Below are 16103 nucleotides of genomic sequence, written 5' to 3'. Positions count from 1 at the left end.
CCAGAGCGTCCTTCCGAGCACCTTTCTGGCTCTAAGAAAACCCATAAAGGTGCTAATCAAAATGTGAAATTGTTATAATTTAAAGTAGAACAGCTATAGTAACCATGGCCCTCTAGGACGCACCAGCTACACAACATCCCTCCTCAACGCACATTCCCTTCAGCTGTGTGGTATCAGCAACTGATGTGGAGATGCACCTGTCCTGGGAGACCTTCTCACTGCCACAGCCCCCAGCATATAAGGGAGGACAGGCAAGAAGCACCTTTTCAGTTCCTCTGCTAAGATCTGAATTTGTTTTTTTGTTTTTCCTTTCTGACAAAAAGTTCAAAGTAGGATGGTTCTAAAGGCATGTGGGCAGGAGATGCTCACAGAGGCTAGGTATCTGGAAGAGTACCGGCTGGCTTTTTGGTAAGTTGTGTCTTTCTATATAGACTTTGTTCTTGGTGACTAAACTAGAACCATCCAGGATGAGAAATGTGCAAAGGAGCTGGATTTTTAGTGGAAAGAATGACCACCTTAAAGTTTGTGTTCTATCAAAAGGTGAGTGTTATGGCAGTCTGTGGTAAAAAGTGTGACTTGAAAACTTCTTTTTAACTTTTTCCCCTACAGACGATATTTGGAAAGTGCCTAGAAAATAAATACCATTCAAATGACAACTGCACTAATTAATATTTTTGTAGCTGAAGACACACAGGTATCACAACTCTTTAGCTTGCATCTCCAAAGAGAAAGGAGAATCAGAGCCCTGCAACCATTTTCCTGCAAAGAGAGGACTAGGGGCTCCTCGGAAGCAAATAAACGCTAATTTTGAAAAGAAACTCATTATGTAGATAAAAGCTGCAATTCCATAGACGGTAGAATCCACATGGGCAATTCTTTAAAAGAAATGTGCTGTAAAAGCATTTTTTTTAACTAGGTCATACAACTGGCTAACTTACTTAAAATTTATGATCCTGTCAGTTAATTTAAATTGTCATGATGTGAAGCCATTGATTAGGTTAAAAGACATAATTGTCCCAATTTGACTGTATTTATTCCATTGGAGTAGTACTTACCTAATGATTTTCTTCAACTTTAGTTTAAGTTCACAGTCTGACCGAAGTAATCTTGACCACTACCCACAGGAGCCAAAGCTGCCTGGAGATGCTTTACATATGAGGTGGGGTGGGGTGAGTCCATGCGTATACTACTACAGCTTCAACTTAGTAGTAATTGCTGATTATTTCTCCACTCCATGGCACTACTGTGTAATCAAGTTAATCTTTTTGTTTGGATCTGTGGCCGGTTTTACTCTGGTGGATAAACTGAATGCTTATAATGGCCTTTCCAGTGAAATCTTTAATCTTATTTGTTTTTTAATAGTATCATGAAAATATTCCCTTTCTGCACTAACTTGTGTATGTTTTGTGTTTCTCCAGCTTGAGATACTGATTACTATGAGAATGGAACAAAAATTCTGAGGACTTCTAAGGTAGGCTAAGGGAAGTTCATTAGGATAAAAGTAACTGAACATAGACACTGTGTTAAAGGTTTGTTCTTTTGTTTTACTTTAAAAAAAAAAAAATCCAATCCCCCTCTGTTCAGTAGCAGTGACTTTGCTGGCCTTCAGTTAGTGTTTTATTGCTTAGATTCATTCAGCATGGTCAAAACGCTGGTATTTCTAAGCACTTGCAATTCTGTAAGCTGCAATGAAATCTCCCTGCCTCCTGCCTGGCTGCGGGGGGTTGTGTGCCCAGGGTCAGGCTCACATCTGCCACCTGCCAGCGCTGCAGGAGAGAGGGCAGAAGCCACACAGAAATAAGGTCTCTGCAGGATCCGCAAGGCACAGAATGCCTTTACAACTGCATTTGAAGCGTACATGCCTGCACAGAGTGTTAGGAGGCTAATTTAACAGATTTTTGTCCCCTCACGCTGCAGAGATTATAGTCTACCTGGATGTGTTTGATTACTGATGCCAAAAATGACCGCTTTTCTTACGCGGTAAGAATTAAAAAACAAAGTTCTTAGAAATGCATAGCTCTGGGTAATTTCCAAGTTTATGTATTCTTCTATAAATCAAGGTGAAAAATGAATACCTAAATTGTTCAAAAACCACAGTTACCATTATATGGGAAAATGTTGATGAAGTATGATGAAATATGATCTGTGTATTTTGTGCTTTAAGGGTTTTGGGATTTTTTTAAGTAGCTCAAATCACAAGAATCATAAATGGGGGGAAACTGCCAGCAGATCTTTCAGTCTAGTTGAAAGAAAGCTGGCTAAAAGAAAAATGAAATTCTGACCTCAGGTCAAAGCAGGTTTAAAAAGCTTTTAAACAAACTGCTTCCCTAGCATGCCTATTAAAATTATGATTTGAAGCAGATAAAAGCTGTTATTAAAACCTGACCTATGGCCACTGCTGCTGAAAAACAATCTTCAAAAACTAAAATCTGATTATTATGATATCTTAACTTTGTTGTGGTAGACAGGGTCAACAGCTGCCTCTTAAATGCTTGGAATGTAATGCTTTAATAAAGAAAAAGCTAATACTTTACACTTTTATCACTTTTATTCACTACGGTTGATCCTGTGAAGTACTTCATAATCTTGCTTCCTATTAAAAAGGGTGCTCAGCATATTGTTGGATAATGATTTTAATGAGATCAGACCCAACTACAAAAATTATTGTGAGTCAGATTTTGCACCACTCCTAAACACTATTTTAAGATGGCAAATCTGAGAACAAGATATATGCAGTAATCAGAAAGTAAAAGCCCTTCAATAACACAGTATTATTCTTAGCAATCCCTGCAGTGCAGCTGGATCTCTGGTGGTTGGTTTTTTGTTCCCCTGATATAGCTAGGCCTTTGCTGTATCGCCCTATGTAAAAGAGAAGTTCCCGTCCTGCTGTTCTTGCAGCTTCTTTCTTTACAGTATGGCCTGCACAGTAAACTGCACAAACTGACAAGTGATTTGCTTTTGTCCTCTACTGCATCCCCAGATGGTTTAATGACCTTGTGCACTACAAGTGAGAACTTGGTTTAGTGTTCATCTGACTCTCGGACTTCGAGTTTGTCACTTCCCAAGTAACTACGTTTCACCAGCATATATGGCAATTTAGAATATATCCTAGGAATAATCTTTCTAAGATATCCTGGTCCCCATTACCAACACCATGAAAACCATGTACTTCTCAACATGTGTGGTAAATTCTTCAAAGGAGTCTCTGCCCATAAGTACTAAAGAGTAATTAATTAATCGGGAAGTTTTTCCATGCTGTAAAAACAAACTTTACATATCTCACTCCAGGCTATCTTTAATACAGTATTACTAATAGTAAACACTCAAACATCCATTACTCAAGTGGATTTTAAGCCACTTTATACACAACTATAAAAAATGAGGAGGAGGTGATAATACATCCTCAAGTATATAACTGTATGAATTAAAAGCCAGGTTCCCTCAACCCCGAAGTGTTATTCATCCAAATGTCTTGTACTGTCAGCTCCTTGGAAAAGGCAATGCCTGTGCTTTGTTTCATCTTGTGCTGTATAGTACATAAATAACTACTACGGTTTCTAACAGATGTGACATTGGGTTTGACAATCTGCATAGTGAATCAGCAGTAGAATCAAGGACGGAATCTAAATCTGTCCCCTAGATGAACTTGCTGAGCCACTGCTCTACTTCTACCACTACCTATTTGACCAATGCCTTAAAATGCTGAATTATTTAACATTAAAAAGCTATATATGTAAACTTAATAGTAAGACACCTTTGTAGGGAGATATTTTGGATGTGGGTGAAAGTAGTCTCTGTTCTAATGCTTTTCTATGTGAATAGTTGTTCTTGACTTTGAGTCTTAAACCAACTTATAGCTGGCTGGACCAGCTATGTGGCAACACTAAATCTGGACACACAAATGCTATTAGCTACTCACTACTGTCAGCACTACATATATATCAAACTTTCCCAATGAGCTGGTGAACACCCTTTCATGGTGCTGCATTACCAGGTGGATAAATTGGGAATGAGATTACACAAAGGAAACAACACTGCTGTTACACTTTTGAACAAATAAGCAAAAACTGTAGCAAGCTGGGAAATGTTCTCTGGGCCCCTGCTGCATGCACTTTACATAACCTCCAGAGAAGCAATACAACAGTGAGTTTGCATATTATTAGGTTTGAGAAATGCTTCTGCTGTGCATGCTTACCTGCCCGAACACCTTCATAGAAGTCATGGCCTCTCTGAAAGGTTAAAGAAAAGAAAAAACCCAAACTGTAATATGACAAATTGTATTTATCTCATCTTTCCTTATCCCACTTCTGCTTGAAATGCAAATTCTCAAGATTCAGTTAAATCCCAGTTGTACTGTTCTCATCTGCTACTTTCTCTTTACTTATTAAAGAGCTCTATATCCTCTTGCTTAAAGGTAGCCACAGCTCTTAAAATCAGTTTGTTGAACTGTAGTTGATCAGCCGACTTTCACGCAGTGCAAGCCCTCTTTCTGTGTTGTCTCATACATTTTTCTGAAGAGTCTTGCATGATGGGGACTAAGGTGTGTTGGATCAGAAATTCTTCAGGAACTGTGATGTGTTTTCCACACTTGAAACACTTTGCAGTTACATGGAATCCTGGAAACGTCCAGGTTTTTGTTTATAAAAGTAAATGTAACGTTTAAACCCCTAGGCATGCTTCACTAGCAATGGACAAACAATGTTAGTTTCAGGAAAGATAGGGCAAGGGCACTGCCAGGCACTACAATGTATCAGATAAAGTAAATGCTTTATCAAAAAAAACCAAAACAACCCCAAAAACCTTAACTACCACAAATCATTTTATCAGATATACAAAAGTCTTAATTTAAAATGTGACAAAATTAGTAATAAGGATGCCACGGGAAAGCTTTATGAGGAATTTGTTGACGTAATTCCATTAGCAACTCTGTTGTACTTGAAAGGATCGCTTCCTCATATGTTATCCAAGTACTCAGCTTTTACTACAAATAGTAGTAAAATCTCTTGTTTGCTTTCATAAATTTATGACAGTACTCCTGAGGGGCAGTGATATGCAGCTACTCCCATTCTGTGAATGGGAACTGAGGCACTGAGGACTAAGTAACTTAAACGGGAAATCTGATAAAGAACACAAGATTTTTAAAATTATGGTCCAAATAAAAAACCTTCTATATTGTAACATTACCATAGTTTTCTTAACAAAAGCCCTCTATCGTCCCATCTGACCATCATTAATGTAGTCTCCCTCAAATTGCATGTAAAGACATAGAACTGGAAAAAAGTGACGGCCTAACAAACACACAAGAGATTGAAAATTAAGATCTATAAATTGTGAGCCCTTGATGTAATCTATATAAATTTTATTCCCTGATAAACTTGCTACCCCTTTGTGGATGGAAAGAGACAAAGGGCTCAGCTGCTTGCTTACCATGCATGCTTGGCTCAGTCTGTATTCCATCGTCAGTACGTCTTGCAAGTTCATGGAAGCTCCTTCTCTGAGCTGTCTGAGAGTCATCTTTAAGGATGTAGGTGACATCTTACTAATAGTCTGAGGAAGACATGAACAATTATTTTTACTCTCTTCAATTTAGACACATTTGCAAGTCGGTTTGGTTTTGGTTGGGTTTTTTCCTCCATTGTAAACTTCAAAGCAAAGGATGGCACTCCTCTCCCTGAGCTCACTTATGTGATAGCTACTCCTGCTCCCTCCTGCCATGCTGCCACACTAAAAGAACTTACTTGCGCAAACTTTTATCAGCAAGACTTCTGGGATGTATGCCATCCATTGCGGAAAGCCTAGAATTCCTAAGGTCACATTATTTCTGATCAAATTACTACTAGCCAGAGAATCTAATGCAGCTTGAAAGCCATTTCCAAACAGATTCTTTTGAGAAGCAAAGGTAAGCATTACAAGCAATTGTACTCAATTTTTTAATATCATTCATATATATATAGTCTGAATTGCTCTTAGATGTTACTGATATTGTAGCTGATAGTAGTATTGTACAGCATTTAGGTTTTATTTGGTACAATAGCCAGAGCAGTAAGGTAATATTAGTAAGATTAACAACAAACTTTAAGCAGTTGCTTTAAGATCATCTGCAAAGACTAGACAATATATGAAGAAGAAAATTGTGGAAGAAAAATATTAAAAGAAATCAAACATAAATGCGTATTTGTCTGGGCTTTTTGTCAGGGATCAACAGATACTGCAGTAATTCAGCAGTTTTTGCTCTGCTGATAGGAAGCCTGGAGGTCTTGCCTGCCGCCTTTTGACAAAGCCACAGGCTATAAATATTACACAACAGACAGGATCTGTTTAAGGCACACAAACAAATGCTGTAAATCTGTCTCTCATGACTATCCTTCAATTAAAAGCATGCTGGTAAACACTAGGGGGAGGTGGGGAGAAAGGCAAAAACGGAGTTAAAACAGAACTGAGCTTTAAAGCTTTCAGGGTTGTGGGGGAAAGGAGCTACATCTTATTGTTGCTGATCTTTGTTTTCTCACTCTAAACAAGGCTGCTCTTCCCCTGTAAACACAACTAAAAGCTCTGTATTAGTCACAGTACGATAGACACTTCTTGTTAATTAGGACACTTTCACCACGACCGAAAAATGGCAGATGGTAAGATTTGCCTCTTTACATTATTTTCACTGCAGACATTAGACTCCTTACAGACTGAAATGGCAGGTTTCCAGTCATCACCATTAACATATTTTCTGGCTCCCAGTTACTCTTCATCCCTCTCCAGACACCAGCTGATACAGCAGTGACCCATTTTGCCTGGTTAAGCTGGAAAACATGCAGTTGCTATACAAGCAGGAGGCTGTACGCTTGCACCTTAAAAGCACTGGTTCTGTCCTTCTGTTACTTGCGTGTTGACCACTTTGATTCAGAGAGAAGCTGGCTTAGAAAGAACCGATGCTGGCTCAAACTGCCAGCATTTTCTGAGTTCTGGTGAAGCTCTCTAAAAATGAGCTGCCTTTCAGCAGATGAAGAAACCAGCTGTATCTCTAATCGCATCACTGTGTAGGTCTTAAATAGCAGCTCTGAACTGGACCCCTTATTTCCCATAATATACGCTTGCTGGCTTTACCTTTGAACTGGACCTTTTTTCCTTTGAGTTTCACATTCTGTCATCTAAATTTGAAACTCTTTGCTCAGACAAGGTTAAATGGTACGCACAGGGCAACCAGATAGTTCCATAGGGGAAATGGTAATGGTGAGTTCTTCCAGGTCAAAGAATTCGAAATGGAGAAGATCTGAAAACAGCGCTTGACTAGTCAGTCTAGTACATCCAGCAGCTGCCTTATCTCGGCATACAAGTGAGGCTGAAGCTGGAGGAGGCACTGCCATAAATCAGGCTGAAGAGGAACAAGGAAAGAAAATGGGTAGGTGTAATTGCAGAAAAATGAGTCACCAGTGGATCTATAAATAAATTCTCTGTATAAAGAGGAGGGGATTGGTGCTAGGGAACAAGCCTGAGAAAAGACAGGATAGGCTGAACTGGGGAGTACTAAAGTGCAAACAAGTCTTCACAGAAGTATTTGACATCTATTCCGGTATCCTTGAGACCATCTTGATTTCAACATATAACAATCCTGAAAGCTACAAGCTGAATTTGCAATAGACCCATATCCCAATAAGATACTATCAGAAGGTGACTGAATTCAGTGGCACTGACTCCGTGGAGTCCTTTACAAGAATAACAGCTGGAACAGTGGCTGCATCTTTTGTCTCCAAGGCCCATAAAAGCTTCTGACCTGAGCTGCTGAGGGTTCTTAAGGAAGGCTTTCTTTAACTTAAAAGCAAACAAAAAAACCCCAACCTCCTAGAGGTCCAGCGTATCACTTCACTTGCAATAGATGAAGGATGTGCATCACTTACTTTCTGAGATACCAAAGCATTTGTTTGTCCACAGGGAACAATGGGTCTGGATGAAGCTTTGAAAAAATATGAATAGCTAGCCAAAGCATCACAGGAAAGCTGCTTAAGGACAGATCTATCACTCTTCCTGGTCTGTTAACAGAGTTTCACAGTGCTGCTTTGCTAGAATTCAACACTACCAAGTTATGACTCAGCTTCGTTCCTGTGATCTCACCCACCTGTTGCATACCCATTCAAAGTTTCAGGAGCTAGTGTCTGCATCCCAGCCCGCCCAGTAGATCCAGGCAAGGTGTCAGGTAATTATTGGTCTCTGCAGTGTCCTGTACACTACACTGGAATTTACTCAGAAACAATGAAGGCTATTAAATAATGAAGAATCAGTGCTCAGAAGGTATGCCGTTCTGCCAAAAAAAGCTCTAAGAAAGCATCATGTGAAAACCAAGTCAAACATCTGATGTTTTTCAGGTTTCAATCCCACATGCTTACTTCATCCAATTAGAAGTGGTACTTCTGTCACCCAGATTAAAGATTTTTGGCTCCTGTAAATCCTGAACACAAAGTCATGCTAGAAAGTAAAAGGTCTTAAAAAATATTTTACTATGAGTTCAAAAAGTGTGTTAGTATCCTAGCTTTCTACCTATTTGTACCTGGGCTCAACATGTGATTTAAAGCCATTCTCATGTATCGTACCTCAATTTTTAAAAACCTGACATTATTCTTATTCATGCAAACCGCTTTAGCATCAGATATGTGAAAGCCTGCCAAGCAGGCATGTTTTGAAAGTAAAAAGCAGAAGTACTGTAGATCAAATAGAACAGGCTACTTGGGATAGTACAGCTCACAGCATACTTGGATTACAGTGGAACTAGTAATTCCATTTTTATTAACACTAAAAGCTATCTGTACATCCAGTGTGAATGTACCAAGGTGTACGTCCACATTAGGGCGTTTGTATTAGACTTGCAGTTAGGGCTTATTCCGTAAGTTTACTAATACGTTTCATAACAAATATACAGGGAACCAAAGAAAATAAACATATAAATTGCTGTTACTGAATCCTTTATAGTCTCTAAATTTATCATTTGAATACGCTGTTGTTCCTGTACCTGGCATGGAAGCGAAACATTGGTTTCACAAAGTGATAGGAAACTATCTATGCATATACTTTTGGTACTATGATGCTACTGATGAGGAAAATTACTTGCTTCACACAAATCGGTAAACTGCTATCAAGGATAACGTCTGATAATCTCACTGTCATGGTTTTGCTGTCTGTTCCCTGCTCTAACGAGTTCTTTGAACTCTTCTCCTCCAAATGCTGTGACAGCAGGCCAGTGGTGGGGTTTGGGTGTTGGTTTTTTTCATCCCATAAATTTATGTATGAACAGAAGAAACTCACATTAACACAGTCTCATCTCCTGAACAGAACAATTATTCAGGAACTTCAGTCAGCTCCAAGGACAGTCATTCATTTACAAATCATAGAAGAAAAGAGCTGCTATAAAGTCCTATTAAAGACATGAAATAAAAAAACCCGAGCAGCAACAAAAGTGCTGGGGGGGATTTGTTGTTCAGGAAGTAAAAAAATAAAAATAAAAATACCAGTTCCACAAAATCATAACTTTGAAGTAGATGACATAGGTTTAATTTCTAAATCAAAAATATGAAACAGAAGTACACCCTAAAACAACAATGAACAAGAATAACTTTTTTTAATAGGGGAGGTCTGAGTTATAAGGCTGCAGATGAAGGAACATGTCGAGCAGGTTTGGGTAATGAGCAAACATGGCAGAACAAACTATGTGGTTAATATTTCAGGTAACAATGTGTTTCCAGACTCCTTGCATCTTTTGTAGTAGAAAAGTATTTTGAACAAAGCACCCTTTAAAGGCTATAAGCTATTTTAAAAAGTTCCACTAGGTCTGATTATGTTTTAAAGTGCCATAAAATTGTATGAAACTAACTTAGGAAAAGCTATACACAAATAATTCTTGGTTGTTTTCAACCTCCCCAGAAACTAAAAAATATAATATCCTTGCAGAACTATAAATTTACAAATAAAATACTGCCTTGTAACTCAATTCTATAAAGAAATAAGAACCACTGAAAGTGACTGCTATTAAGACGCCATCAAACTGTCTCAACAGCCCTTAACAGGAGTGCTTTCCTTGCTATCTATAACACAGGAAAAAAGTGAAGAACTGAACGATACAGCCTATATACCTTGGGGGAAAGCCATGATGGTAGCCTATAGCAGAATTCAGGTCTACAAACACATAAAAGGACTATTCAGGCACTAGCTCCTTTGACTACTTGATTCAATGAAACTCGAATACCAGTGGGGAAAAAATTAGCTTTCCCTTTCGCACAATTTCGCTTTTATAATATGTGTTTCTATGTGAATCTATGTTCTTGCAACGTACTAGGCACACTGGTTGGCAAAAAGATAATTTACTTAAAACTTCCTTTCTCAAAACTGTTTTCCAGTGATAAAACGTTAAATCTTTAATTAAAAACTAAACCCAAAAATGTATCTGTGTATGTGGGACAGGATGCTTAACATTAATGATACTACATTAGAAAATTATATCCCTCCTGTTCAACTGAAATTTTGAAAATGGTTATTTTATTACAAAAGCAGGACTTTTGTGAGCTATAATTGAAGTTAAAACAAAGCTTTTGTTGGAAAAATGCTTGTGTTCTATCCAATTATAATATTTGAATAGCTCCAAGACACCTGAATACATATACTTCAAAGGAGAAAAAACCAAATACACACATTACTTATAAATTATTGTAAGTTGTTTCTTGCTTTTGAGGCTGAAGTGTGTATTAAGTGCATAGTATTACTGTATATTTTTTTTGAGTAGCGACTACATCCAACACTCAGAAATGCATTAAAAAGATCAAAAAATACGTTGTGATGATAAATTGCTTGCTGTTTACCCAAGTAAGAGATCTGGAAGGGAAGAAAAAGAACAATGTTGTTCTAGCACCGTTTTATTCCAACCCTTGGCAATAAAATGAGAAGCTATAAAAGGAACCTTTGTTGCCAACAGCCCCCTGATTGTGGGGAGGGGGGAAGGGAAAGGGAGTTTAATTTTATTGGGTTTATTACTAGATTACAATTTTATGCAACATATGATGGCATTCACATTGTGTGGTTTTACAAAGGAAAATTCTTGTCTCAGTAGAACTACTGACAATCCCACAGAGACTGTATGTGAGAACCTGAGGATCTCAGTCCAATGTCCTACTGGTGTTACGTAGTATTAGTTACATTAATAAGGTGGCTAAAGTCTGCCCCCGATAAGAAAGTACCAAATCAGACTTAAAATCTCTAACAAAAATAACACAGAAGACATTACCTCTAGCTGCTTAATGGCAAAAGGAGAACCATCTTGCTTTAATTTTTTAACAATTTCTTCCATAGTATTTGCTGAAAAAAGACTAAAAGAAAAAATGTTAGTAAATGAATGAACTGCTTCTGCCTTCCTCTTACCTATGAAGTGCTAGGAACACAGAAATTAAGAACAGAGCAGATTTGCCTTTTCTTAGCAATGTGTTCCGTTATTCAGTTCTAAGTGACTCAGTTGACAGGCACATCCTCTTCCTTCACAAATCTCTAGCATTTCAACAAACTTCACTCTCAAACTCTGATATTTATCCAGAAAGTTTAATTGCTACCATCACTCTTATCTGTGTTTTTATAACACGTTACATCTTTAGCTGTCAGCTCCATTCTGCTGGTTTGGTGTCAGCACCTTTTGTCTCTAAACTTAGTTACTGCTGTCTTTCTTCAAGAGTTTCAGCTGCTTGTTATCACTCTCACTTATCTCTTTCCCTTTCTGACACACAGAAGTTCCAAACAATCACAAAAAGGCCTTATACCAATGACTATAAATGTGCTATGTAACTTTTCCTGTCCAACTGAACAATTACTCTCACAAATCCCCATCCAATTTCCATAGAAAATGTTCATTGTAATGTGCCATAGGTTAATTGCTTAATACAAAGGTGTATGAATCAGGCAAATACGCTCAAGTATTTAATATACTTATGAGTGAAGTATTTAATGAGCTTCAGATAAAGCTCCCTAAAGACAAAAAAGTTTGAGTAATTTGAATGTCATTTCTATCACCTTGTCTGTGGACCAGTTGATACTGTTACTAGATTTAACTTCATGTTCTTTAGCTAAAAGAAAAACAAAGAAAGATTGCTGAATACCTGTTAATCTTCTCCATGTGTTCATCGAGTACAAACCCCTTTTCTTGATCAACTTTGCTCTATTTAAAAAACAAATACATATTTTACTTGGTTATTTTAGACTGAAAAGTTTATCCGTGCTGAAAAATGTCAATGAATTGTTAGAGAAATTTCATAATACCATAAATGTCATAAGACACTGACATTTTTAATCAATTACAGTTTTGCAGTGTGTGTAAATGAACTTGTTGCTTTATCTTCTGAATGTTAAAGCTGTCAGCTCATAATGCAGTGCTTGCTCTGAGCTACTATGTATGCATATTTGACTGGGTGGTTCTCTTGTACGCAAGTAATCGTGATTATTCTATCAATACATTTCTACCAAATCCACTAGGAAAGCCAGTGTAGATAAATCTACTAAGAAACTTGAGAATGTTTTTTTTTAAAAAAAAAAAAAATTCTCAAAAAAACATATAGGCATCTATATATGTATTAAAAAAAAGGCATTTATCTTCCTTATTCTTTCTCCGCACTTTACAAAATTTGATTTAGACAACTGAAGAGTGTGAAACTCTTGGCCTTATGTGGAAAGGCTGTCAAATGTCTCATATCTTTGGCATTAAGGGGTTTAGGACATAAGCAGATGCTTCAGCAACAGCAGCTGAAGCTGAGAGGTTCCCTGTCATTTCAGCTCTGATAACTAAAAATACATAGCTTCCTTTTCCATTCAATGTCATCTTGGAAAGAACTATACTGCAACATATAATCACTCTTATTTCATAGCTTTCCATTTTGTGAAAATAATCAGTACTACTATGTATATCAGCCTATCCTATTTATTTTTCTAATTAATCTTCATATATAAACTTTGTAATTCCAAAACAGAAATAACAAGAGTAGACACTGCTCATTTTAAAGCCAAACAACTGGGGAATAATACTCAAATTGAATACATTGAATCCTGACTTGACTCCAGAAGTTCCCTTTCTTTTGAAATAAAATTATAATGCACATCAAAAGATAAAATAGCCACTAAATAAACTGACAGTAAAGCCAAAACCTTTTATTTTCATGTTCATTGTTACATGGGGCTAATACTAATTATGTATTATCAATAGAGTTACATTCACCTCCAAAATTACAACAGAGAACTATGGGTTTGTCCACTGGGAGAACAGCACCTTTCTCCCCCTGAATTTTTTACTTTAAGATATCAGATGATTTCCCTACAACTTATCTGCATTCTGCTAATACTTACCTTATTGATAACTGCTGTGCTTATTCACAGTCTTTCAACTATCTCAAGGTTACAAACATATAAAATATTTGAGAAATTAAAGGAAGAACTCAAGCCTTTAAGTTCAGGCTTCAAATCTGGACTGCAGATGGTCTGCATCAAAATAATGCTAAAATTTACATCAAATGCATCAAGCTAGCAAAATATTTCTTCAGGTCACTAAAGCTTTTGGGATGGAAATAAAACATCTGCTTCCAAGTGAGCAGCGTAGCATTTAATAACTGCACTATAACTTGTCATTTGTGTTCGCCAGAATCCCTGAATTTCAGGCTAACTCCCCAGACTGCACTTGCCATTGTGTACAACTCCCATTCTGCTAGTGGCTATCTGTTTTGTCTTCTGCAAAGCAGGCTAGAAATCCAAGAATAAAAGAGGACAAATTAAGGAGCAATACATTTTCTGCATCATTGTGCTACTGGCTGGAAACTTAGATGCATGCGTAGTCAGAGAGCAAGCTGATCACAATAGGAATTTGAGGGTATCCAAAATGAATAAAAAGTGAAGAAAGACTTTTGATTTTGACCACTGTAGGCATTAGTGCTATGAATTAGTGTTTTATAGAGTGCAAAGAGTTTGGAAACCCGATGTTTTTTAACCATAAAACAAACGGTCAGTAGCACGGATAAAAAAGAATTCGCATTTACATATATTTAACAATTCTGCTTGATTTCAGTAATTGATCAGATTACCTTCATGTGGTAAGAGTTCAGTAAGTCTGCAATATTTTCTGTTGACGGAGATTTCAGTGCTACCAGATCTTTCTCTAAGGCAGGTAGCTATTAAAAATAAGATTTAATTAAAAGTAAGTAAACCAAAATGTACTACTTGGATTATTAGTGCTATGGCAACAGTACTCCATAGCATATATGTATATAAACGCCCCACCCCAACTTTCAGACAGGCCTTAAAGAGGTACCAAGTAAACAATAGAAGGAGCCAGAGTTCACTTTTCAGTGTTGAACCATCTGGATTTAATTATGGCTGCAGTGATCAGGAAAGGACTCTGCTTCCCAAGCAGACCCCCAGCGCAGTGCTACAGCTGCAGCAGGTAAAGCCAGCCTGCAACGGTGTGAGAGGGAAGAGCAGGAGCCTGGCAACCACGCTATGCTCAAAATAGCATCTAACCAGCTCCACAACGACAGTCACCGGTCTTCACACAGAGAAGGAAAGGAAATAATTGTTTCTCCTTCACTTATATCCATGCAAGTTACTGAAAAGTTATGACTGAATTTATCCAATATACTAATTTTCACACTTTCTTACAGCCACTGTAGGAAACAAACAGGGTATCTGTCAAGGAGACTGATAAAGAACACATTAATGGGGTGTTACCTAGATTAAAATCTTTGCAGTTGTATAATCCCTAATTTCAGACACTGTTGTCTAAATTGTACTATTTTTCAAGCAACTTCCATGCTGCTCAGTAAATCCTGCCCTTCCACAGTAGAATCATGAAGATGGCAACATTTGCTCCCTCTTCCAAGCAAAGCTGTCACTAGCTGGCAAGTGTTGTAATGACAGCTTGAGAGTATCTCATGATCCCTGGTCACAGCGCATGGCCAACTAATATAATTCCGCCTCTGCACACACTCAAGTCGGTAAAAGTATATCGGTGTGCTGCACAGCTCAGACTTGTTGTGGCTGCAGGCTGTGCCCTTGCTAGCACAGCTCGGAGCTTACCTTTTCGGATTCTACAAAATGTGTAGCAATGCCAGCTTTTAGTACATCTCTTCCTTTCAGCCTAAATCCTGTTAGTGCGAGGTAATAGCCAAGCTTTCCTGATAGCCTTGGCAAGAAATATCCTCCACCTACATCAGGAAAAAGGCCTGTAATAAAACAAAAAAGTGAAGAGAGAACTTGCCCTAATCATGCGTGTAACTTAGTAGCTATTCTTAGCATCTCACTTTCATCTCCCTGAATTAGGCACCACTCTCTGGCCCAAGTTTCTTCTTGACTTGATTTGACATTTCTCTGTCATCAAAACCCTCCCTAAAAGCAAACTCTTGAACACAAACTGCATCCTTTCCATGGCACGTAATTCACAAACATGTACCTGCCAATCGTGTTCATTCTATTTGCCAACAACTTGAGACTTTTTAGACGCATGAATGATTCTTCATTCAGACACCTGCCCTCAGCAAAAAATAGAAGTGACACAAAGAAATGTGAAATAATTTGTGCAAACTCAAACTGGATGCTGCTTTTTCTCTGAAATCTTTTATTATGACAAAAATGTCAAACAATGATGAAGTGCCTCTTGCATGCCCAAGTTTGAACAAATTTTGGGGCTGAGAATTCCTTGATAGATCAACGATATTGCCAGGATCTTCCTGAAGGTGGAGGCATCAGATGCTGCCCTAGTATCTGGCCCTTTGACAGGACTATGACTAAGCTGCAATTTACAAAAATTACAAAACTTTCAGGTTTACTGACTGTCTTATATTTATTTATATTTTTTAAAAAATCTACAGATTAGGGTAATTTTTAAAAATCCAAAGCTTTGAATAAAACTTAAAAGACTTTTAGAAGTTGCAATTGGAAAATATATAACTATTTTTATCAAAGTGTAAATATTTAAAATCATCAATTTGTCAATATCTGCCTTACTCTGTTACATACATTAATCACCTACAAAATAAATTCAAACACTTTTTGTAATTTTTTGTAACATACTTAAGCTTAATAAAACTTAAACTTTAGCTGTATCAGTC

General features: G+C 37.5%; 1 protein-coding gene across 2 annotated transcripts in view; it reads right to left on the bottom strand.

Moving 5' to 3' along the window:
* Positions 1-16103, bottom strand: part of HIBCH (3-hydroxyisobutyryl-CoA hydrolase) — a 45015-nt gene that overhangs the window by 3204 nt on the left and 25708 nt on the right. For both annotated transcript variants that reach the window (XM_055718655.1, XM_055718654.1), the window contains exons 8-13: positions 15073-15218; positions 14082-14168; positions 12117-12175; positions 11258-11339; positions 5428-5547; positions 4196-4229 (exon numbers count right to left, since the gene is read on the bottom strand). In XM_055718655.1, coding sequence (XP_055574630.1) covers positions 4196-4229; positions 5428-5547; positions 11258-11339; positions 12117-12175; positions 14082-14168; positions 15073-15218 — 528 coding nt within the window. The remainder of the gene's footprint in view (positions 1-4195; positions 4230-5427; positions 5548-11257; positions 11340-12116; positions 12176-14081; positions 14169-15072; positions 15219-16103) is intronic.

The sequence above is a fragment of the Falco cherrug genome, chromosome 8 (genome assembly GCF_023634085.1).
Source record: "Falco cherrug isolate bFalChe1 chromosome 8, bFalChe1.pri, whole genome shotgun sequence".
In the NCBI taxonomy this organism is placed as follows: domain Eukaryota; kingdom Metazoa; phylum Chordata; class Aves; order Falconiformes; family Falconidae; genus Falco; species Falco cherrug.
Note: the sequence above shows the minus strand (reverse complement) of the source record. Positions and strands in the feature narration are given on the sequence as shown.